General features: G+C 41.1%; 2 protein-coding genes across 3 annotated transcripts; one reads left to right on the top strand and one right to left on the bottom strand.

The window, feature by feature from the left end:
• The first annotated feature begins 4,760 nt into the window (after positions 1-4,760).
• On the top strand, positions 4,761-18,270 carry HSP90B1 (heat shock protein 90 beta family member 1). The gene is made up of 18 exons (XM_035127558.2): positions 4,761-4,990; positions 6,208-6,307; positions 7,175-7,316; positions 7,398-7,514; positions 7,894-8,225; positions 10,367-10,478; positions 11,311-11,424; positions 12,154-12,270; positions 12,801-12,938; positions 13,132-13,209; positions 13,300-13,365; positions 13,726-13,995; positions 14,198-14,443; positions 14,529-14,665; positions 16,294-16,372; positions 16,589-16,744; positions 17,394-17,492; positions 17,993-18,270. Exons 1-18 carry the CDS (start codon positions 4,942-4,944, stop codon positions 18,020-18,022), a joined length of 2,382 nt encoding a protein of 793 aa, XP_034983449.1. The 5' UTR covers positions 4,761-4,941; the 3' UTR covers positions 18,023-18,270.
• A 224-nt stretch (positions 18,271-18,494) lies between these two features.
• Positions 18,495-24,832, bottom strand: LOC118091019 (ubiquinol-cytochrome-c reductase complex assembly factor 6). Of its 2 annotated transcripts, XR_009558282.1 has the most exons (4): positions 24,633-24,832; positions 21,238-21,367; positions 19,981-20,195; positions 18,495-19,941 (listed from the first exon to the last, which is right to left on the bottom strand). XR_009558282.1 is itself a non-coding variant. In XM_035127559.2 (3 exons), exons 2-3 carry the CDS (start codon positions 21,343-21,345, stop codon positions 20,100-20,102), a joined length of 204 nt encoding a protein of 67 aa, XP_034983450.1. In that variant the 5' UTR covers positions 21,346-21,367; positions 24,633-24,832; the 3' UTR covers positions 18,495-20,099. The 2 variants fall into 2 exon arrangements, 1 of the variants encoding a protein (XP_034983450.1); XM_035127559.2 differs by having other exon boundaries at positions 18,495-20,195.

The following is a 24,832-nucleotide window of genomic DNA, read 5'->3' as shown; positions in this document are numbered from 1 at the left end:
TGTTTTCAAGTTAGTACTGTACTGTATAGTAAACCACCGTAAATATCCTGGTGTTTCTTTGGCAATATCAGCTATTATCTTTCCTAAAACAAACAAGGGTCACTTTAAATCAGCTTCTATATGGGCCCTCAAGTTAAAGAGGAGAAATTGTCAGGGGAATGGCTTTACCATGAATTAGTTATATAGGGACTTTTTTCCTTTTGCATTTACACATAACAATAAATCTCCCTTTGAAACTGCTGTTTGTGGCAGGAGATAGAGAGGGGGAGGGGATAATACCTACAACTACCCTCTCTTTCCTGCTAGCCTGATAAGATAGAAAGATTGAGCTCGGCCATGTCCCTGCAAAGGGAGAGAAGAACAGCAAAGAAAAGCTTGTTCCTGACCTGTGCAAGTCTTATTGGTGCATCTGACAACTTCGCTGCTACAATGGTTTTATATGTTTTTAATCAGCGGGGATTCTTTTGTTGTTTTAATGAGGGAAGGGTGATCTGTCTGGGAGGAAAGGAGATGAGGAGAGCAGGGGTTCCCAGTCGCAGTGGTTCAAATTAACAGGAATGAACTCTGATGGGATAGATGAGAAGGACAACTCTAGGTAATGAGACTGCAACCTTAGCCCAATAATCTGATAATTTCAGGCTGCATACATACTATATCTTCACATTCTTTCCCTCAAAGAATTCTGGGCAGTGTAGTTTGAGGGTTGCTGGGAATTGTAACCCTGTGAGGGGTAAACTGCAGTGATCAGAATTATTTGAGGGAAATAATGTATTTTGAATGTGTTTTAAATGTATAGTGTAAACTGTGGAGAGTATTAGTATTGTAATTGAAATAGCGAACTATTCCCACCTGCACTTAATATTCATTTGCATAAAGCAAATGGCCCAAATACGCATTTGGGAATCCACTTCTTGTTTTTGTTTACTGTTTACTGTACTGTTTCTGAAGAACCCTTAAGTGACTTGATTTTCACTTAAAAGAGTTAGTTTATAAAACATTATGCTATCCAGTGTTTTTTAGCTTCTGCCACTCCAGTAAATAATTAGTAAGAAGAGTAAAAGGGAGAGAACTTCTGTTTACAAATGTTCAATGGAGAAAAACAATAGAGAAGATATATAGCAGATAAGGAAAGCCACCTTGAAAATGAGTGAGACACACAATGCTATGTCAGTTTTTCTGGGTGACAAATTGTGTACCGTAACATTCTGAACTTTCAAGTTACTTCCATGTATATGAAGCTGGAAGCAGGTGTTGTATCATTTATTCTAAGACTATGACATTACTGTAATATTTTGTAATCCATGAGACACTTGCTGGCACAATTTGTGAACTTCCTTTTTTAATAGGACATCAAATGCTTTTAATACGTCATATCAGTACTTGGTATATATATTGTTGTACAGGCACTTCATTAAATGGAACAATACATACTATATATATATATATATATATATATATATATATATATATAACCAGGCCAACACGTTCCATGACAACTAAGGGTTGGTTCACGTGTTGCAGTTCAGGATCCAGTATTTGTATTCTACACACACACAAAATCAATTAATCATTTGCAATGAAACACTTAAGACAATTTCCACTTTTCAGATATCTCTAGTGAAGGCAAATTGTGGGCCTTGAGGTTCAGTAGCCCAGATTTATAAACACGGGAGGCAAATCTGGACAGAAAGGCAGTATATATGGATGGTTTCTAAGTCACACTCAATATATCGCTTCAGTTCATTGATTCAAATGGGCCTATTCTGAGTTTGATTAACATTGCATATCACACTTTTTAAGTGTCTTGTGACAATAGTTATGCCCTATTTTATAGGTTGCTGTAACAACCTTACTCTGGTAGCTAAAACCTCAAGTGTCAGAAAATAGGGCTGTAGCTTTGAGACTGCGGCTTACCAGTTGTGTGAAGAAGCAAGCAGGTGTTTTTGTTGTTCCTCTGGTGGTTAACTGGAACATGTCTAAAGAGTGCTCTACAGTTGATAAAACACACTACATAATTTGGTGGTAGAACACATACTTTGCATGCACAAGGTCCCAGGTTCAGTTCCTGGCATATCTGGGTAAAATAATTTTGAGTAGCAAGACTGAAAACTCCAGAAGGGAAGGGAAGATCCCTCCCAAGGATCCTAGTGACCTGTTGACTGCCTTGAATAGACAACAGTGGCCTAGATAGAACTTTTGACAGCTTCAAATGGCAGGCATGAAATAAGTTTCTCAAACACTGTGTGCTATCAGTGGTGCTAATGAGCTTGGCTGTGGGGTGGGAGGGCAATATGTGCAGGCTGAAGGTGATTCTCCCAGAAACTATGGAATGGAATAAAACTTTGGTCAAGACTGAGACTCTGGCTCTTAATGGAAATAGCCCTGGATGCCTGTCTTAAGCTAGGGGTAGATACGTTTTTTCTGGAGTGTACAAGAAGCAGAAATGCTGACAATGCCCTCGTCACACTAAGACAATGCACTAGTGTGAAAGAGGCAGAATACTTTTTGCTCCATGAGGCACTGGGTGAGACCTTGAGACTCTCTATACCCTGATAAAACTTGGATCACGATAACTCCTAAAACAATGGAAAACTGTTTGTGCAGGTCACCTTCTATTCACCAGTACAGAAACAAATTTTGTTGTGAGCAAGGGTAGAGTGGGGTGGGGTATTAAAATGGAATCAGGAAAGGGTTTCTAGGATGTTGGGGAACAGAGAGAAGTGACTGTTTCTTTTCTGAACTTCACCTTGACTTCATCTCTTTTATACTCAAGCAGCTTTTTCTAATTTCTTTTTGTGCTGTAACTTATCTCTTCTCTGGGACACACAACCAAGAAGGAAAACTTTGCTTTTAGATTTAATTATTGCTACCTGTAATAATTTTACACTGGGCTGGTTTCTTCTCTTCTGAGTGTTCCACATACTTTTTGTATAGCTCTCGTTATCTTAGACATTTTATTTTGAAATGTTTTTATTTCATTTTTACCTAGATTCAGTTTCTGTTTGGATTTTTCCAGGATCCCGAATCCTGGATACCAGATTGATTCAATCAAAACAAGCATTCCTAAAACAAATATATTTATTTCATTATCTTAAGGAGAGCACTTAATAAATACTTTTAATACATACCTGCAAATAGTAAAAACCAGTTTGTAAATTAACAGAGTCAGCAAACCTACCCATGCCGTTCTTGGCCAGATCAGAAGTCAGCCCAACCAGAAATACTACATACTGAGCATGCTCCAACAAGTGGCTCTTGGAATAGAAGCGTAACTGCCAGATCTTCTGTTGTTACAAGCAGATGTGCTTCTGCTCAGTGCTACTAAATTCAGGCAATTGCAACAAAACTTAAATGTTAATAAATAAAACAAATACTACAAAGCCACTGCAAACTCCAGCTCTCTCCTCCCATGGACAAGTCCAACAGTGTAGCCTCTGCAACTTCTCAATGCTTAGAAGTGTGGAGTGCACAACAGTTGTGCACCCTTGTGCACCAAGAAAATACTGATACAGTACAGTCAATCTTTGAATGGGATTGTACTATTTCACAGTGCATGTATGGGCTCACAGGATAGGAATTGTTCTCCCCTCATACCACACACAAATAAAAACAAAATCCCTCCACATGGAAAACTAGATGGTTGGGAGAAAGGTTCTAACCTAGCCTTCTCCTCCTTGTGTAAGTTTTCTATGTGTAGGAATATTTTTACATGGAATACATTAAGTTCAGCATTGTGTACACTGACTAGCAGTGACTTTCTCCAGGGCTTCAGGCAGAAGGCAAATTCCCAGCCCTCCCTGTAGATGCCAGGGAGGGTATCAGAGACCCTCAGTATTCTTCTTTAGGTGAGGTTCCCTCGCAGTACTGGTTTGTCCTAATGTGTGAATCAAATTGAAGCTGTTTCAAATTAAAAGTCAGCGGTCCGCCTACTGAGGTGTCCCATGCCTTTAAGAACCTTGAAAAGTCAAGTCTAGTCAATGTATTTTATTTAAAGGACTACAACTTTCACCAGGCAATGTAAGAGGACAGTCCCAGCACGCAAAGCAGGAATGACGTAAGCAAGAATGACACCAATCGTGGGCCTGCACCTATAGACAGCGACCCTATGGACCATTGCATGATGGGACCATCCTTGAAGACTTTATTTTAGACCTTTTTTTACAACAACTTTTTACTTTTTTACAACTAGCTCTAGAAATGCATTTCTGAGAGGAAAACTGATGCTGAAGAACAGCTGTCTTGTTAATTCATTCCCGATTATCTACTTTAATCACATCTGTTTGATGTGAGGCGTAGGAAAGCGGAAGTGAAAGTTGTCATAGTAACGTGTAATTTGGTCCAACCTGCCCCGGAACTACATGGTCGGGTCCCTAAAACGTGCATCTGTACAATTTTTAAAGAAAAAAAGAATACGTCAAATCTCCTACTTAGTTGTCAGAGATACAGTCAGAGACAGAAAGCCGGCAAATAAACTTTTAAAAAACATAATTTGAAAAACCAGACAGTAACTAAGGCCTGCTGCTCCCGCCTTTGACACCCATTGGCTCACCAGCATAGCAACAGCCAATCGCACCCAGCCACGCTCTGGCGCCGGGAAACCTCACCTGGAAGGCTCCGATTGGCAGGGGGCAAACACCGCCCCTCCCCTCCGACTTTCCCATTGGCTGCATGTTTGGCGTGGTGCGCTGCCATTGGCGAGGGCGAAGGGCCTCTTTCCCCCCCACCCCGCGGCGTTTGCTGGTGATAAGCTTGAGAGGAGGGAGGCGGGTTGACGTTGATTAGTCGCTTTGGCCATCCAAGGGGCACGAGTGGAAGGAAGTCTCTGAGCGAGTGGGGAGGTCTTTTAATTCCTTTCCCTCGACGGTTCCCGGTCCCTTTCCTTGTGGGAGCGCGTGGGAAGCAGGTGTGCCGCCGTAGCCGCTCCAGGGTAGCACCGCTACGATGAAGCCGCTTTGGGGTCTCGGCCTCCTCTGCGTTCTCCTCCTGGCTGGTGAGCGACGGTGGGGGATGGAGGCGTTTCTGGAAGGTTCGGCGGGTGGGCTAGCGGGACCGTTGAGGGAGCGACCTCCCTCCTTCCCCTCAGCCGCCCTGTCCTTGGGCTTAATTACTTCAGGACATAAGTTTCTTTTGTGTGTTTTTTTTGGGGGGCGGACCTCCTCGTTTCATACTCCCCCCCCTCGTGAGGAGGAAGGTACATACTTAAATTGTGGGCGGTGGTTGCGAGACTTGACTTCGTGTGTGGCAACGGTCTTCCCTCAGGGAGGCTTAACTTTCTGAGGATCCCCCGCTGAGTCTAAGGCCTAAGGCCTTCACCACGCAGCCAGTCCCGATGGGCGCTTAACTTCTGAGGAAACGGGGGTACGAAAGTGCGTGGCATGTACTTGGGTGTTGGAAGATCCGTTGTTACCGAGCTTGTTAATTCAGTCTCTGTATATCAAAAAGTGATTATTGGGGCGGGGGGGGAGTGTTGAAAGGATTTTAAATGGCGATTAGGGGAGAGGCAATATTCCCCCCCCCCCGTTGAGTAATCTTTAAGAACACTTCAATATCTGCCCTAGCAGGAGACCTTTGTGGTGGGTTGTCATCATTGTGGGTGAAGATCAAAGTAAAAGTGGTCCGCAGGAGGAGTGTAATGTTAACTTAGTTTCCTAATAGACAGCATTGGACTGGGGCATTGGATGGGAATAGCAGCCATGTTTGGTGCTTCCCAGCACGTTTGTCCTATGGCTCCATCTACTATGCTAACTAAGCAAGGAGGGCTGAGCAGAGAGATGACTTCACTGTTCTCTCTTGGGACCATCATTTGCTGCCTGCTTGTGCAGCAGCTTCTCTTTACCATCCATCTGAAATTTGATAGAACTTTCTAGCTGGTCCACGGTGCTGCCCCTTTCAGTTGGCTGTCTTGGCCAATCGCACTTAATGCTGGTGGGTGGCTTGAAAGATTGCTTCATCAGCTTTGCTTTTTCATTCAAAACGGTTTTCACTTCCCATATACCCTGCTATGCATTTATTTGAGAGAGACTCCACATCGATGGTGCAACAAATATCTGGAGCTGTGCAAACCTGTATCATACAAGGAATTGCGGGCTTGGTGGGCCCCACTTCCTACTTGAACCTAAGATGTTTCCCTGTTACTGGTGTACAGATCAGCAAGTTTCCTTTGAGCGACTGACTTGATACTAATGTGTCCAAATTATTCATTTTCAGGCTCAGTCCAAGCTGATGAGGTAGATGTAGATGGCACAGTGGAAGATGACCTTGGTAAAAGCAGGGAAGGATCTCGAACCGATGATGAAGTTGTTCAGAGGTTTGTTTTTAGAAATTTCTTTTAAAATTCATTCTTTCAACACTTTCCCCTCAAATCGCTTTAAATGAAACAATCCTTCAAATAGAAGTAGTTGGGATTGCGGTGCAAATTTAATACCTTGTTTTAAAATGATTGACTTCATTAGGTTGCACACTGACATACTACTGACATACTTGTGGAATGTTTGCCAGCTTCTTAACTGGCAATTTGGAAAAATGCTACCTTATCAAACACAAAGTAACTTGCACTAAGTGTTCTAGGTCATAATCTAATTGTGAGTACTGGTGCTTTGTTAAATAAACTATTGTTAAAATGAAGTCTTAATCCAATAGGCATATTTACTTTTCCAACAGAGGACTAGCGTACCTAAGACATTGAATGATTATTTAACACTGACTCGCTTGCAGTGAAAACTGCAATTGGGTAAAACAAGAAGCAACGGTTTCTATTGTGTGGGTATTTTGGGACTTTGTAACCTAGTGATGTCATGAAGAAAACTACCTTGGAAAATAGACAGCAACTAAAATAGAAACTGATAATACATGAGGGGCGGGGGGATAAACCTGTCAAGTGCTGTTTCTGTAGCATTTGGCATGTGTGGCCACAGGGAGAGTCATATTTTACAAGCTTCTTGGCTTTATGTTGTGAGACCAATTGATCATGTCAGGAAACTTGGTGACATTTAGTTATGTCCTTCTGCTTGCACAAAAGAAACACTGCTAGTGTAGTGGGCCATCTGGTTTCACCTGTGTATTGGAGGTATTCTAATTGCATCAAGGAACATAATTTATGTTTGCAGAAAAATCAGTTTACTGGTACTTGGAAAAAATAAAGTCTTAATGGATAACCTGGTATTTCTGTCTACAGGGAAGAGGAGTCTATTCAGTTAGATGGTTTAAATGCATCCCAAATAAAGCAAATTAGAGAGAAGTCAGAAAAGTTTGCATTCCAGGCTGAAGTAAACAGAATGATGAAGCTTATTATCAACTCTCTTTACAAAAACAAAGAGGTAAGCCATATATATATAATATGAGACAGAGTTAATATAAGTGTTTGTATGTACCTGACTGTTCTTAAAATTTCACTACAGATCTTCTTGAGGGAATTGATTTCAAATGCATCTGATGCTCTAGACAAAATACGACTGCTTTCACTAACTGATGAAAAAGCTCTTTTTGGTAATGAAGAACTCACAATAAAAATCAAGGTAAGATGCCACTTTGATTCCTTCAGCAGTTTTGGAGGATGTGTGTTACTATTAAAAATAATTGTAAGCTACTTTTTGAGAAGATATTTTAAAAAGAGTGGGAAACCTGTAGTCCTCCAGATACTGTTGGATTCCCATTCCCACCAGCATGACCTGTGGTCCAGGGTGTGGGAGCTGTAGTCCAGCAACACCTGGTTGTGTATGAATCCATAAATTAGGAAGTGACATCATGCTATTTTCTTACTGCATATAAAGGAAAAGACTGACTGTAGGAAATAATTTGTCTTGCAATGTAATCAGTGTACATTGATGACCATTCAAACAGTGATATGTTAAACTGATAAATCACTCAGACTGGGTTTGTTTGTTTGTTTTACAGTGTGATAAAGAGAAGAATATGCTTCATGTTACAGACACTGGCATTGGCATGACTAAAGAAGAACTGATAAAAAACCTGGGTACCATTGCCAAGTCTGGTACAAGTGAATTTCTAAGTAAGATAACTGAGATGCAGGACGAGAACCAGTCAACTTCTGAGTTGATTGGTCAGTTTGGTGTTGGCTTCTACTCAGCTTTCCTTGTGGCAGACAGGGTTATTGTCACATCAAAGCACAACAATGACACTCAACACATCTGGGAATCTGATTCAAATGAATTCTCTGTAATTGATGATCCTCGAGGAAACAGCTTGGGACGAGGCACTACTATAACGTAAGTGTTGCAAGTACTTACACTCATGAGTGGAAGAAAGTATACCGGTAGATGTTTGACTTCTGTTGCACCAGATTCTCAAAAATAAAGGCTGAAGGCACAGTTGTTACCTGTCCAGGCATTCTCTGCTTCAGGCTGCCTAGGATTAGGATTGGCCTCCCTTCACTGGGATGATCTCAGTGGGATTTGCTTCTATAGGTCATTGGCGTCATGGCTGTTCTGTGTTGAGAAAAGCAAGAACTTCAGATGACATCTTTTTGCTAATAAGTTGCAGGACTCTGTACTGTTATTATGTGTGGTGGTTTGTTTTGAAAGTAGTGCATAGTGTTTCCCAAGTATAATATGCTGTAGCATCTGCAGCATAAACTCCTAATTATACTGTGCTGCTGGAGAACAAAAAAGCATTTAGTTATTGGTCTATTGAAATAATGTGCAGTGCTTAAATTTATTTTGTAATGTACATTTATTTAAAGAATAGCTTGGTTAATATTAATTTGATTAATGCAGATAGCCAGCAAGTTGTGTATTCTGTAAAAATCTTATGATCTGTTATTTATTACTTTAGGTATTTCTTTGTACAGTGAAAATAATGCAAACTTTAGTTGTAAAATAATGGTTTAGTTACTGGATTTTCCATCCTTTAGGATATATTTGAAGTTGCAGTGCAAAATTTGATTTTAATCAATTAGGTGTTAATCCTATGTGACAATGGGTAACAATTGGCTTTGGGGCTAGATGCCTAGCATCTGTAATCAATGTTGCATATAAAGCTAAAACTTTTCGGGGTAAGGTACAGAAAGTATACTCTTTTTCTAACTGTCTTTATCATTAAAATAATTAAGATGAAGTCATTAGAATTGCCTAGAAAGTAACTTTGTAGCTGATTGTATTTTATCAGATGCAGAGTCATATTAAAATTGAGTCTGTATAGGAAGCTGCAAGTTTTGCTGCTTAGAATTCTTGTTGGTCTCACGGTACCAAAAATAGGTCCATCTAAAACTTAATTTTAACAGTGTGGCTTCATACTTGCTTCAGCCTTGGTTTGCATCTCTAGTTCAAACTTAATTTAATAATGGCCCGTGTGGATTGGAGAGATTGAGATTAATGAAAAAAACATCTTTTTGCACAAGTTCCTGCAGGGGCTGTGTAAAATCTAATCTGTTCCTTATGCAGCTTGGTGTATTTCTTGAATCTCACAACAAAAAGCCACAGTTGCAACTTGTGATAAGGAAGTGAGGATTCTAAAGAAAAAGGGCCTTATTGTGATGAAAATATTGGTGCCAAAACCTGCTTGGTGATCTAAGGACATTCTATCCTCCCTCATCAAGAGGTGGCCAACTTTTTGCCTCTTTCACAGGGAAGGGAAGAATTTCTAATTTTTTATTGAGAGCAAATATTTGCCATTTATCTTAAAAGTTCACAGCTGTCTCACAACTGTAACATTTAATGTACACGCATATAACTGCCATGTCCTGAAATTTCTTAGAAAATTTTCCCTTCGCTCTCTTTCCTGCCCATGGCAAATGGCTAAAAATCGGATTCTGCCAAATTATCAGAACAGCCTCACGAAAGATAAGCAATCACATTTTAAAGTTGCAGAACTTCTCTAGCAATGGAACTCCTAGAAGCCTATTACTCTAGAATAGGCATCCCCAAACTTCGGCCCTCCAGATGTTTTGGACTACAATTCCCATCTTCCCCAACCACTGGTCCTGTTAGCTAGGGATCATGGGAGTTGTAGGCCAAAACATCTGGAGGGCCACAGTTTGGGGGTGCCTGCTCTAGAACATGCTCATTAGCAAAAGCTAGTGTAATTGTTATATCTAGTGTAAATTAGCATTAAGAGAGGTTGCTAATACTCAAATCAGGCAAAATTGTTTTTGAAAAGAGAAATGCATAGTAATTGAAGTACCGAGTATCCAGACAGAGCTGCCAACGTGCTGGTAGCACGTACCAGTTGTATCGTACATAGTAAAAGAGCTGGTCTGGTAATATTTTTATTGGTGTTCCAGTTCAGATAACTTGGTTTAGAAGCTTGTAGGTAAAATAGTTCAGTTTTTAAATGAGAAGCAAATTGATGTAAAATATGTTGCTTTGAACTACAGTAAATGTAACAATGCATTTTCCCTTCTATTTCTCAGTCTTGTTCTGAAGGAAGAAGCTTCAGACTATCTTGAGCTGGATACAGTTAAAAACTTGGTCAGGAAATATTCACAGTTCATAAACTTCCCTATATATGTGTGGAGTAGCAAGGTAAACTTTTAAAAATATTGCTGACTTGTGTAAAATACTAAGAACATAAGTTATATAAAAGTTTAAAGTTTGTTTGTGGAAACAAAGCTTTAAGTGTTGCTATTATCTATGATAATATCTATGATAATTATCTATGATAGGGACCCAGGTGGCGCTGTGGGTTAAACCACAGAGCCTAGGGCTTGCCGATCAGAAGGTCGGCGGTTCGAATCCCTGCAACGGGGTGAGCTCCTGTTGCTCGGTCCCAGCTCCTGCCAACCTAGCAGTTCGAAAGCACGTCAAAGTGCAAGTAGATAAATAGGTACCGCTACAGCGGGAAGGTAAACGGCGTTTCCATGTGCTGCTCTGGTTTGCCAGAAGCGGCTGTCATGCTGGCCACATGACCTGGAAACTGCATGCCGGCTCCCTCGGCCAATAAACATTGTAATTGATGTGGAAATGTACTCCCAGTAGCCAGAGGGCTTCTTATTGGATCAGTTCATAGAGTAGTATCTCCAAGGCACTTTTTAACCATAAGCTGTTAAGGATGCCTCTGATTTACTGAAGACTCAAAAAGCTGAAGCACCATTAACTTTCAATATTGTGGCTGCTAGACAATTGGAAACTTAAGACTTAGTCCTAATACACTTAAGAATTATATGTAGTAGGGAACAGTATGATTCAGCATGTGGTTCTTCTGCTGGATATCTGTAGAATACTTACAGCCATACTTGCTAAAGTTCAATTCTCACTTTTCAGTGCTCATGATGGACTTTACACCCCTAGCAAATATTCCCCTATTTAATTAAACATTTCTCACCAAATATATGAATGCAACATTAACTTTCTGCAGACTGAAACTGTAGAAGAACCTCTTGAGGAAGAAGAAATGAAGGAGAAAGAGGAGACAGATGAAGAAGCTGCAGTGGAAGAAGAAGAGGAAGACAAAAAGCCCAAAACTAAGATGGTAATATTTCTTCAAGTTATACATGCCTTTAATGTTAAAAGAGCTGCCAACTGGAATTGGCTGAGTTAGTAAGGCTATCCAAACAAGATGTGTGTACATAGGTTTAGGGTTGCATATCTCCAGATGGAAAATCTATTTGCTACAATTCTTTGGAGAGTGGTTTCAGAACATTTGAAATAAAATCAGATACCTATTGGGTTTTAACTCTCAAAGTGCTTCCCCTTTAGCCAAAATGTCACTAGCCTCCCACTAGAGGGAGGTACACAAAGGTTTGAAGAAGTACCTTTTTTTTCTTTTTTGGAAGAACAAGAGTTGCATGGGTGGTGACCCCAAAACTGTCCCATGAAGCCTGGGCATCCTCGGTGGTTAGAGAATGTTGGGGATACGGTAAAATGGAATCAAGTATCTGGAATCCTGAACATTAGCATTCTACTCTGCAGCATTTTGTTTTGGGTCCCACATATTTTTCAAATTATTTGCCCCATTAATACAAATAGCGTGGACAGAGGCAGTACATCTATAGGTAGAGTGATAATTACTAATTGTTGTCAACAGTCTCAACCACTTTATCTTCCTTTTTCCTTTGTCATTTCCAAATTCATAAATTACTGACATGACAGGAAAAGCAATTATTATGTTTGTGTGATGCATATTTAGTTGAGTAGTGTAGACAACTTACATCCCATGTAAAAACTTGAGTTCTGCAAATAATGCTAAAATACTTTACAGGTTGAAAAAACTGTATGGGATTGGGAGCTTATGAATGACATCAAGCCCATTTGGCAGAGACCATATAAAGAAGTTGAAGAAGATGAATACAAGGCTTTCTACAAATCATTTTCTAAGGTGTGCTTGCTTTAGCATATTGGGATTAGAAAATTAAATTGCAGTGTTAAATGTCAAAACTTGCTTTAATGGGGTTGGGGGCATGAGTGTCTAGATTGGCCTCAACTAGGGCCAGGGCCTTTTCAGTATTGGACCCGACTTGGTGGAACGCACTCTCACAGGAGACCAGGGCCCTGCGGGATTTGACATCTTTTCGCAGGGCCTGCAAGACGGAGCTGTTCCGCCTGGCCTTTGGGCTGGACTCGGTCTGCCCACTATGTTTTTCCTCCCCTATGGTTTTGATTTGGGCCATTTTAAAATGAGGCTGCATTTTTTAAAAAAAAAATCTAAATTGTATTTTAATCCGCATTTTAATCAATTGATTTTTTCTTTTACGTTTTATTGTAATTGTACTTTTATTGATGTCAGCTGCCCTGAGCCCGGCTCTCACTGGGGAGGGTGGGTTATAAATAAAATTTTTATTATTGTTAAAAAAAAATAGATCCTGTCTTGAATCAAGAAAGCACCAACTTTATGTAACTTTCCTGCAGGAGACTGATGAACCTATGGCTTACATTCACTTTACTGCTGAGGGAGAGGTGACATTCAAGTCCATCTTGTTTGTTCCGACGACTGCTCCACGTGGCTTATTTGATGAATATGGATCCAAAAAGAGTGATTTTATAAAGGTAAAAACGTTGTAAATTTCTTCCTAGAATCATAGAATTGTAGAGTTGGAATGCAGGAATCTCAACATGCAGCCCCCTATCCAATTTGAAACCACATTGGACCCTGCTTAGCTTTGCAAATGTGCAAGCAGTTTTATTGCTTCCCGAAAAGACAGTTGCAGAAACTGTCGTTAATAATTTTGTTGTCTTACAGCTGTATGTCCGGAGAGTTTTCATCACAGATGACTTCCATGACATGATGCCCAAGTACCTTAACTTCGTCAAGGGTGTTGTAAGTATCTTCAGGAATAATGTGCAGTAACAGCTTTCAACTCCAATTTTACTGCTAAGCCTCTCTATAAAATGTTCTTTTTAACTGCAGGTAGATTCAGATGATCTTCCTCTAAATGTATCTCGTGAGACTCTCCAGCAACACAAACTACTAAAGGTACGTCAGTTACAGCAAGAGCTTTATGGGGATGTCTTAATGTAGCTTAAGAGCCTGAGTTGTAGAACTTAAAAGTATCTAAACAATTGGTTTGACTCTGAAGCATCTTCCTTTTGTCTAGAGGCAAAGCTGGAGTTTTCTCCTTTATTCAAGGGTTAAGCCATAATCAACATGCAGATGGGTCTGTATCAGCAGATAACCGGAGGGTGGTTTTAATAGGAATATTTAATAAGAATGCATCATAATGCATCTTGACCTAACAACTTTTTTAAAAAAAATTTTATTAATGGTTGCAGAGTTTCAAAACTCTTTATGTTCTTGAAAGCTGTCATATGCAAGTCCTTTTTCAATCATTTTTAGGTTATCAGGAAGAAACTTGTCCGCAAAACACTTGATATGATTAAAAAGATTGCTGATGAAAAATACAATGAAACATTCTGGAAAGAATTTGGAACAAACATCAAACTTGGAGTTATTGAGGATCATTCAAATCGCACTCGTCTAGCAAAATTGCTTCGCTTCCAAACTTCTCACCATGAGACCGAATTGACTAGTCTAGACCAATATGTAGAAAGAATGAAGGAGAAACAGGATAAAATCTATTTCATGGCTGGATCAAGCAGAAAGGAGGTCAGTCATTTTTCATCACTGAATCCTACTGTGATTGTAACTTCCATTGCAGAAAGATGTTGCTATATCTCTATAAAAGTAAGACTAATGCCTTATTCAGGCTGGATAAATGTAGGATAGTAATGATAAAATACCTCTTTCTGCATTTTGCATCTTGCAGTACTGTGTGCTTATACTAGTATTTTATACACCTGCTCCGTAGGCCGAATCTTCACCATTTGTAGAACGACTTTTGAAAAAAGGCTATGAAGTAATCTATCTGACTGAGCCTGTAGATGAATATTGCATTCAGGCTCTCCCAGAGTTTGATAACAAAAGGTTCCAGAACGTAGCTAAAGAAGGAGTAAAGTTTGAGGAGAGTGAAAAATCAAAGGAAGCCCGTGAAGCTTTAGAAAAAGAATATGAACCCCTTCTAACTTGGATGAAAGATAAAGCTCTGAAGGATAAGGTATGTACGTACTAAAGAAACTCATATTCTTCTACTGATGCATTTCTGTGCTATGTTTGAACTCACAACAATATTTCTTTTTCAGATTGAAAAAGCTGTGTTGTCACAGCGATTAACTCAATCTCCATGTGCTCTTGTGGCTAGTCAGTATGGATGGTCAGGCAATATGGAAAGAATTATGAAGGCTCAGGCTTACCAGACAGGCAAAGACATTTCTACAAAGTATGTATTTAGAAGTTTTCCTAAGTGCTTTCTAGTTAAAGAATTTATAAGTCAAACATAACATCTGCCAGTAGTCTTCTGGATAAAGGACTCCCATCTAAAAGTTATAGGCTGTATTACCGGGCTGATCATAAAGCTGTCTCGCGGTTATCCCAGCTTCAAGGTATCATAGGCCTTGTAGCATAGAAATCAATTTGCTTACTTGCTAGCTGAGGGAGATTTTAGCATTGCAACTGGTAACTATCCCGTAAGCGGTCTGAATACAGTTCAGAATTCAAATTCAACCACTCGTGGTCTTCAATCTATTCTGTTTAGGCTAGGGCTAACATGTCTTCCAGTACAATGCCATTCATTTCTACTCATAAATGCCTTACTCCTGCCTAAGAGTAAGATTGATCTCTCTTGCACTTTATTGAACCTCTATGCTGGTTGAGAACTTTTATTGAGCCCAGTTTACCCTAGTTATATTGTGTATGATAATATGCGAGAAAATAATAGGCAGGAGCTAGGTCATTCCTGTTTGCCCCCAAGACTGTGGAGGCAAAGGTCAGAATCGGCACCAGTGTATTTGCCCTCCAAAAGGGCTCTAAGACTGATCTGAATGCTGGGTGCTATGGAATTAATCTGTTATGTGTGCTTAGGATGTTATGTTACATTTTTATGTAAACTGCTTTGACCCTGGAAAAGGCTACATACAAAAACAAATACAAAGTACGGTTCTGAGTTATTTGTATGACAAATTTATTCATACTAAGATAAAACGGGGGGGGGGGGGGAATGAACTGATCTTCAGATTTCCAAAGTATATGGGATGGGGGAGATGGAAAGGAAGAGTTGGCCACAAATGTTGACTTGATTGGTTGTAGCTGCAACCAATTCTTTAAATCCTCCTTACTGTTTCAAAGATCTATGGGCTAGTAGTCAATACACATTATTACCGTACATATTAATCTGTGTTGGGTGTAGTAAGAGTAAACTTTTGATTACAAATGTTCATGCCACAGCAAAACCTTTCAAGTCAGATTCTAAAGCATTCTCAAATGTTGCATTGTAGTAGTCTTTTTTAATCTGTTGAGAGCAGCTGAGAGTGGCTGGGAAAACCCAGCCAGATGGGCGGGGTATATAATAATAATAATATAATATTTTATTATTATTACTTATAATCATACATTTCCTCACCTGCCTGAATAGCACCAATTCCTATGTTTGGGGCACTTTTTTTTTTAGTCAAAAGACATAACTAATTTGGGGGTGTAGTTGGTAAATGCAAATCAGCATTTCAAAAATGCCTTTTGGAACATTTCATATTAAACATTTTGCAGTTTGATACAGAGGCTTTGAAGTGAATTTTCTATGCAAGTTTGGTATGCATGCCACAACATTGTGGTATTTTCTTACACTTAGGCTGCAATCCTAGGCACAGTCATGTGTGAGTGAAACCATTGAAGGTGGGACTTACTTCTGAATAAACATAGACAATTCACTGCACAACACTTAGTCTTAACAACTCAAGGTCACCTCTTTTAGTACAGTATCCTTTAAGTATCTTTACTAGTTAGCAAGTTTCTTTTTGAAAGTTTCATACAAATTACTCTATTTAGTTAACCTTAAATATTCTTTCTTTATAGTTACTATGCAAGCCAAAAGAAGACATTTGAAATAAACCCTAGACATCCCCTCATAAAAGACATGCTCAGACGTATTCAGGTAAGAAAGTTCCAGGACACTGGGCATCTGTAGAGTTGGGTCCTGCTGGAGCTACAATTCTACCTTTTGAAGCTATATTAAAGTAACTTGTTACTTCTACCTGTAACAAAATACCAAATGTTGGGTAACTCATGCTGCAGCCTATTTGGCTACATCTATGACAGCCCAGTGACCACAAGCTTATTTTGTCATGCTAATTTTTCGCTTTTTTCTCAGGAAAATGAAGAAGATCAAACAGTTGCTGATCTTGCTGTGGTTTTATTTGAGACTGCTACCCTAAGATCAGGGTATCTGCTACCCGATACAAAGGAATATGGAGAAAGGGTAGAAAGAATGCTTCGTCTGAGCCTGAACATTGACCCAGAAGAAAAGGTTGGTTAAAATGTCGAGGCAATTGGCATAAGCCTTCAATTCAGTTTAATTGGCTCAAGAAGCACAGTGGTATTCAGTATAGAATCGGAACATACTAATCTAGTCAAATGCTAACAGAACTGTAACCAGCTATTACTTAAAAGCAAGGCTGAAAATTTCCTATTAGCTAGCTATTTGGCCACTTACATAATTATAGAAACGTAAGAATTAGGAAAACAGTTGTCTGAGCAGAAAAGGAACATAATTGAAATTAAGACTCAGCTGCTGTACATCACATAATGTGCTTCTGTGGTATGGTTCCTTCATCTTATACCTACTTTGGTGTAAATTTAACTAGAGAGAATACACTTTTTGGGGGGTGGGGATTCAAGGAACCAAATTGGAGCTTGTGCCCATGAGCCAGAGGTTCCCTATGCCAAATATCCAGTTGAACAGACTTAAATTTTATACTACTTCCCCAAAATGAAATCCCATGCTCAATAACGTACCATGACTGCAAATGTTCCAATGGAAGTCTTGGGTGCTAATCATGCATTGTCCACAGTGCCTCAACAACAAAAATTACACTTGGTATTGATTGAAAGTATTTTGGAGGATTTTTGGTTGGTTGGTTGGTTTTTTGTTCACTAAATAAAATGATTTCTGCAAGGTGGAAGAAGAACCAGAAGAACCAGAAGATGCAGCTGAAGAGGTAGAACAGGAAGAGGAAATAGAAGCTGAAGAAGATGCTGAAGACAGTGAATCAAAGGTTAGTGCTATTGTGTGGGATGGTGCAAAACTTTACATAATTGAAATTGGAATTCCAATACTGTATGTGTTTTTCAAAAGGACATCATATTCCCTTTATCCAAATAATACAATCTTGTGTTTCTGGTTGATTAGAGCAGGCCTAATGTAGAGACAAACTGTCTGGACTCATTTAAAGTTGCTAATAATTGGAGTGCTGGTTTTGCTCTGGAACAGTGTAGTGTCCTAGATGTTATTGGATTCTACGTCTTATCAGTCCCAGCCAGTATGGCCAGTGGTCAGGAATGATGGAAGTTGGGAATCAATCGGTATCTGAGTGCACCACATTGGCTATTCCTGCTCTAAAGTTGAGTAATGTAAACCTTGCAAATAGGAATAAAAAATGGCATATTGCCTAATAGCAGGCCTAGAAATAATGTTGAGACGCTTGTCCATCCTTTTATATGCAAGTGTTTGTGCCTTGAAACATTTGACTTAGTCTTTTCTTTGTCTCTCTTCCAGGAGCCCACAGATGTAAAGGATGAATTGTAAAGTGCACTCTCACAAATAGTATCCTGTGTCTGGGATGAAGCAGGAATGTGAACTAAATTTGTTTTGGTTTGTTTTTTTTCACTGTAAAATGTTGGGGGGGGGAGGCTTAGGGTTATGGGCAGGAGAGAATTTTTTAAGTTGCATTTTTTAAACATTCCTCACAATGTAAATTTGTACTATTTAACTGACTACTTGGTGTAAAATCTTGTCATGTGTACAAAATTAAAATGTTCACACCATTTGCTGTATGGGGCAGCGGAGGTGCTTATTTACTTAATTTGAAATTAAGCAAAGTTAGTCTGTTAGTACAACAACCTTGTTGAAAGAGAAACAATGGAAGAAAAGTGGAAAAGGAACACCTGTTAACTATTTTACAGGAGATGCTTAATAATCAGAACTGATAAAAGTATGGAGCACCATCTGTGTTTTAGAAAGTGTACACTATTCAGAAGCCTGAACATAATTACTTAAAAATATAGGGGATTGGAAATAGGAATCCATTCTATTCTGTCAATTCTGCTATTACAACAGTAGTTGTTCACAGCTATAATAGGCAGGTTCTAAATTACTTGTGCTTCCTCAAACAAGTAGAATGCCCAATTTATTTCCAGGTTCTGTATGTTTTTAAAAGAGGTTAAATTAAATTACTTCCCTGATTTTTGTATGAAAATAGTGGACCTCATTTATTAACAATACCTGACTAGTTGCGGTTTCAGAACAAACACATAAAAACCCTGAACACTCATTTATTGCATAATTAAGATGTCTGTGAGTGATATGCAAAAACGGGAAATTCACAGATGGAATATTGTGGTGCTGGAAGATGTAGCAAGGTGGAACTACAGCCTACGTGATGCATTGTATCGAGGAGCTAGGCAGCAAAAAAATGAAAACTATAGCAGAGACATGTGGTCACATGACACGTTGAGCTTTGTATCAGTTGTCAATTCTGAACTCATACACAAGGTCTTCCTAAGTATAGAATGTACATGTCCATCTATAAGGTGGTAAATCCTGAACAGCAGCAGTGATACCTTCCACTGCGGTAAAAAAAAGTATTTAGTACAGCAGATAACTATAGACACCTTATATTAAACTGTCTGCTCTTAACATAGACTTAAAGGACAATCACAACCATTTCTACTCAAGAAATACTAGTGAACTCAATGAGGTAGATACATTAGGATTGTAGCCTACAGAAAGCACACTTCACACAGTTTGTGAAACATGAGTTTATTGCACCACCACTTTTAGGGAGTGAAAACCCAAGGAGGCAACCATCCATCTCCAATCCCTGTTGTTTTCATCAACTGGGTTACCCTCCCACGACTGGAACTAGCTGTTCTTTAGTGGGTGTCATTTTGCTGCCTTTAGTACAGAGGCTGCAGTGCTAGAACAGTCCTCACCCTGCAAATCCACCTCCATTACAGCCACTTTAAGATAAGCTGACACCCTTGCTTTTGGAAGCCCATTATAGAATTGTGAGCAGCCTACAACAATGGATGTATCTGCTCTGGTGAGGGGCTGATGAGATGCTGGCAGAGTTCTTCCTATGCCCCAAATAGGCAGTCTGTAAGGTCCGTTGCAAATGCATTGCAACTCTTTCCGAGGAGGTGTTTTGAGAGCTGCATATTTCTGCATTGCAGGGGGTTGATGATCCTCAGTGTCCCTATTCTATGAGATATCTTGTGTCACATCTTAGTCCCTGCCCTTGGGCTGACAACCTGGCTCATTGATCTTTGGAAGTCACTCTGCAGACCTTTTTCAGCAAAAAGGTAGAAAAGCTTAACACCATCAAAAACCTACAGAAACCATTTTAAGGAAAAGGGGAAATAATCAGTACTGGCATATTGTGCCATGTGTAGAGAGCAATGCTACAGGTACATATTGAGGCAAACCAGACAGCTAAGTAAAAGACTGCCTTGTATTGCATGGGAGGGAGTAAAAATATTTTGACTCCAGAAAATGGGCATACACTAGATTACTTGTATAGCTCATGTTGCCAGAAAACACTGAAATTGTACAGGTTCAATTATAAATACTAAAGAGCAGTTCATGGAGGAACATAATCCTTGCATCACTGTTGTGAAGGCTGAACTTTCTGATTTCTTTCTTTGAGCCCCAATAGTTCTGTTCTGAGTTCTCCAGGCTTGGGAGGAACTTCCGGTATCGTCTAAAAAAAGAAAAAAAGGCAAGTCATACTAATATCAAGCAGGGACCCAGGTGGCGCTGTGGTTAAAACCACTGAGCCAAGGGCTTGCTGATCAGAAGGTCGGCGGTTCGAATCCCTGTGACGGGGTGAGCTCCCGTTGCTTGGTCCCAGCTCCGGCCAACCTAGCAGTTCGAAAGCACGTCAAAATGCAAGTAGATAAATAGGAACCGCTACAGCGGGAAGGTAAACAGCGTTTCCATGTGCTGCTCTGGTTTGCCAGAAGCGGCTTTGTCATGCTGGCCACATGACCTGGAAGCTATACGCCGGCTCCCTCGGCCAATAATGCGAGATGAGCGCGCAACCCCAGAGTCGGTCACGACTGGACCTAATGGTCAGGGGTCCCTTTACCTTTACTAATATCAAGAGCCACAAGTTCAGTTTTTAAATTTAGCTTTGATTATATGTACGGACTTGTTGTTAAAAGCATGTTTATGGAAGACAATCTTACTCGGCTAAGAGTGATCACCAAAAAATAAGACTTAGTGGAAACTTCTAGGTAGATGAACCATGGTAAGGTACCTCTAGCCCAGGTGTGAGCCTCTGGGTATTGCTGAACTACAACTCCCATCAGCCCCAGCAAGCACAACCAATGGGCAGGGATAATGGGTTCCTGACACTCCCATTTTAAAATGCACATTAGGACAAAAGGCGAAAACAAGGAATATTTTGAATTGCCTTTGGACACAGATCTGCAGGCTTGGGGAAAATAGTAAGGTGTTCAAAGCCATCCAGGGAACAGAAGATCCAACTATTATTGCTCAGCAGCTCATCAAAGACCTAGGCTACTGTCTGTCATGGGAAGGACAGTAAAGAAAAAACAACAACCTACAGTCTTGGGAGATATACAGTATTACCTCAGAGCTGTGTTGGGGAATAGGTGTATGCCCAGTGTTATTGTGTTGTTTTATGTAAGCTATCCTGGGGGTCCTTCTGAAGTTGAAAGGTGGAACTATTTCAAACAAACCAATACATAAATGGTGGGGGGAGGGGAGAAGCCACTTACAAGATCAGGCCTGTAATATCGATGGACAACTTCTGCACCAGCAAGCATGGCCAACATGCTTGCACTGAACATTTTCAGGTAGCGAGGCCAAGGTACTCCTGCAGGCATAGCCAAGAGCTACTAGCAGCAACTGGAAGACAAGTAAAAGAGGAAGACAAGGACATTGACTAGTGAAGAAATGGCATGAACTCTGATGACATAAAAGGAAAACGATGAAGTCCAGGATAGAAATACAAGATGCTGGACGTCTTGGCAGTGCCTATTGCTGGCTGTATCCAACTAATAATGCTCAAAATAATCAATTGAAATCCATGGACTTGACTAACTTAAGCTCGTTGATTACAATGGATCTACTACACTAGTATGACTTGCATACAACCCTCATTCCTGAAACAAAGTGACATCTTACGCTTGAAAAGCTTTTTTACTATCATCCTTCCTATGCTTTTTCTTGCTCAAAGCCACACAGAAAATCCCCAACACAGAGATGGAAAAACAGCCGTGCCCATTCCTGGAGATGTCAGATTTGGCTCCGGTGATACATTAAGGTTACCAGATGTCCCCGTTTCCAGGGGACAGTCCCCAGATTTACAAATCAGTCCCCATACAAAATCCATTGAAGTTGAAAAGTGTCCCCGGATTAATTGAAAAAAATCTGTTAACCTTATGATACATACCTTATTAATTAATGAAACACACCCTAGATGGGACTGTCTTTATTGCAGTAATCTAACCTTGAGGTTACCAGCAAAATAAAAAAATTCCTTCAGTAGCACCTTAAAGACCAACTAAGTTTATATTTTGGTATGAGCTTTCGTGTGCATGCACACTTCTTCAGATACACTAGAAACAGAAGTGTCAGACCCTATATATATACAGAGGGTGGTGGGGGTGGGTGGGAATGGGTGGTGGGCTGATGGGAGTGGTAAACCTGGAGATGGCTGTTAATGGCTGCTGATGGCTGCAATTAGTCCTGGGCTGAGGTGCTAAAGAGAGCTTGATCATGCATAATGAGATAAGAATCCGATGTCTCTATAACCTGTAACTTGAGGTTACCATTGCATAGAGAGCTTTCCCTCTCCAGATAAAGGGCCCCCAGCCAAAGCTGATGGAAAGCACTCTGCGAATAATTGTATTGTAAATTGGTAGTGTTATAATGAGCCTATTGGAATCTAATTGAAAACTAATAAAATTATTATCGAAAAGAAAGCACTCTGTGACACAGGCCACCTGCGCCTCAAGTAACAGTTGCAAACAATCCAGCAAAGGCTCATGAACGGCAGTCTCCACGGTGGGAGAAGTGGGTTGCCTGCGGGTCTCTTAAACGGTTCTCCCAGACCTGGGGTCGGCAACCCGCGGCTCCGGAGCCGCATGCAGCTCCTTTACAGCTTTGCCGTGGCTCCGGGGGTGCTGCGCTGGCCAGCTCGCCCGCCCGGTGCGCGCCCGCCGCCCGGTGCTCTGTCCGCCTCGCGCTCCGGCTTTTCTCGAGCGCGAGGCTAACTGGCAGTATGCTAACTGGCTGACAGCATGCGCAAAGGACTCCCGAACGTCGGGAGCGTCAGCGCCTGCCCCCTCCCATACAGCGCGGCTGTGGTGGCGGCACTCCCGACGTTCGGGAGTCCTTTGCGCATGCGCACAGCACGGCTGCTCAAAGGACTCCGGCGGCCGCACAGCGCGGCTGCTCAAAGGTCTCTCCCGAACGTTGGGAGTCGTCTGGTGCCTGCCAGACGGCCGCGAGGCGCCCGCCGGAGCCCGGAGTCCACCACAGTCAGCCGCGCTGTGTGGGAGGAGGCAGGGGCTATGACAGAGCGTGGTGCAATTGTCTGTGCTACATGCAGGTTTTCCCCAATGTAATAATTTGATTCCAGTAAAGCTGTCTCTTCCTGCTTGTGCAGCAATCTACCCTACCGAAGGCCTTATGATTATAGCAATTGCTATATTAGTCCTGCAGCCTATATCATTACAGTATTTGCCTCTTCTGCCCCAACCATGCTGCCTTTGTTTTCTGTTCATTTGTGGTTGCTATTTTTCAGTCCCGGTTGTGGCTCTGCTTTATGCTGAGTAAGTTACTCAATCACTCGGCGTACAGCTGAGAGAGACTAGAAAGCTGAGTGTTAAAATTCACTAATTAGGATACAAATCTCTAATGTAAAGCAAAAATAAAAATAAATCCTGATTAGCATTCTCAGACAACAACTAAAATCTAAACTGCAGCCAATAGGCTCACGGGGGGGGGGGGGGGCGGAGTTAAAAAAATTTTTTAAACGGGCGCTCTTCTTCCCGCCCAGCAGCTGAAATGGCTGGCGGAATCGGAGCGCCTGTTTGCTGCTGCTGCTGCTGCTGCTGCCTGCCTGCGGCCTCTTGCCGGCCTGGTCAGGAGATTGAGGTAGATGTATGGACAGTACAGTGTGGACAGTACTGAGCAAGATGCTGATAGTCTGACTCAGTATAAAGCAGCTTCCTATGTTCCTGTAATTTCTACCTTTTATCCAATGATCTCAAGGTGGCAAAAAATATTGAAAGGACCACTGAAAACAGTTGAGAACAAAAATATTTAAAACAGGTGCTGGAAAGGGTACAGCGAAGGCACTTGCCTGATGTAAATAAGTGGGGAGTGTAGGTGGGGGAAGTGTAGGATCCCCCTTTTTTAAAAAAAGGCCCAATTTCGCCCATGGGGGTGGAGGATCCCCTTTTTTAAAAAAGGAAGAAGCCCAATTTCACTCCTGTGGAGGCCTTCCCACCCTCCAGCAGCAGCGTGGGGGGGGGAAGTGTAGGATCCCTTTTTTAAAAAAAGAGGCCCAATTTCGCCCATGGGGGTGGAGGATCCCCTTTAAAAAAAAGGAAGAAGCCCAATTTCGCCCCTGTGGAGGCCTTCCCACCCTCCACAATGAAGGTGACGTCTTACAGCCCTGATGTGCAGACACTGAGCACTGAGGTTCAGGAGCAAAAGTCCCATTAACCATGTAAATTAAATATTTTAATTAGCTATTAATTTGCAAAAATATATTTTACATTGTTAAGTGAAAGTCCTTTTTTTCTTCAGATTGACAGCTGACTGCACGATCCTGTATATATAGCATTAAGTTAAGAAACAATATATGCAGTGTTATATTTGTTTTAAATGTCGCAATGGTTTTGCGGCTCCCAGTTTTTTTTCTTCCTTCAGAAGTGGGTCCAAGTGGCTCTTTTTGTCTTAAAGGTTGCAGACCCCTGTCCCAGACCCAAGAAACCGAGCAAATTCGCCATGTGACAAACACACATCTTGCCGAACGGACACACTTGTCCTTCCACAACGCCAAAAGGCAAGCCAGGTTCTTCCCCACGGAAAGGGGGAGGTGGGGGAGTTTTCCATGAAGCTCCCTGGTTGCTAGCACCGCCCAGAGGTAGCCACTTACCTGCATCAGCCCTGACCGCTAGCTCGTCGGTGGCGGAGGTTGATCTCACGAAAGACGAGCAAAAAGAAGGTTCTCTTTGGCCGGACCAGGAGCCAATAGAGGACGCGGAAGTCGAGAGCAACGCACAGGTCAAGAAGTCACGTGTACACCAAGCTGTTACGTCCCATCTCTCCTTCCCCCCTCCCCCTCTCCTGGAACTT

The sequence above is a fragment of the Zootoca vivipara genome, chromosome 10 (assembly GCF_963506605.1).
Source record: "Zootoca vivipara chromosome 10, rZooViv1.1, whole genome shotgun sequence".
NCBI classification, from domain to species: domain Eukaryota; kingdom Metazoa; phylum Chordata; class Lepidosauria; order Squamata; family Lacertidae; genus Zootoca; species Zootoca vivipara.
This window is presented reverse-complemented; position numbering and strand designations above follow the sequence as displayed.

Bases quoted from the DNA above. Each gene is read 5' to 3' on its own strand.
- LOC118091019 (XM_035127559.2), bottom strand. From the start codon at position 21,345: ATGCCTGCAGGAGTACCTTGGCCTCGCTACCTGAAAATGTTCAGTGCA. The intron at 20,196-21,237 runs GTAAGTGGCTTC...TTCTTTTTTTAG, and splicing joins GATATTACAGGCCTGATCTT to ACGATACCGGAAGTTCCTCC.
- HSP90B1 (XM_035127558.2), top strand. From the start codon at position 4,942: ATGAAGCCGCTTTGGGGTCTCGGCCTCCTCTGCGTTCTCCTCCTGGCT. The intron at 12,939-13,131 runs GTAAAAACGTTG...GTTGTCTTACAG, and splicing joins AAAAGAGTGATTTTATAAAG to CTGTATGTCCGGAGAGTTTT. The intron at 14,666-16,293 runs GTATGTATTTAG...CTTTCTTTATAG, and splicing joins GGCAAAGACATTTCTACAAA to TTACTATGCAAGCCAAAAGA.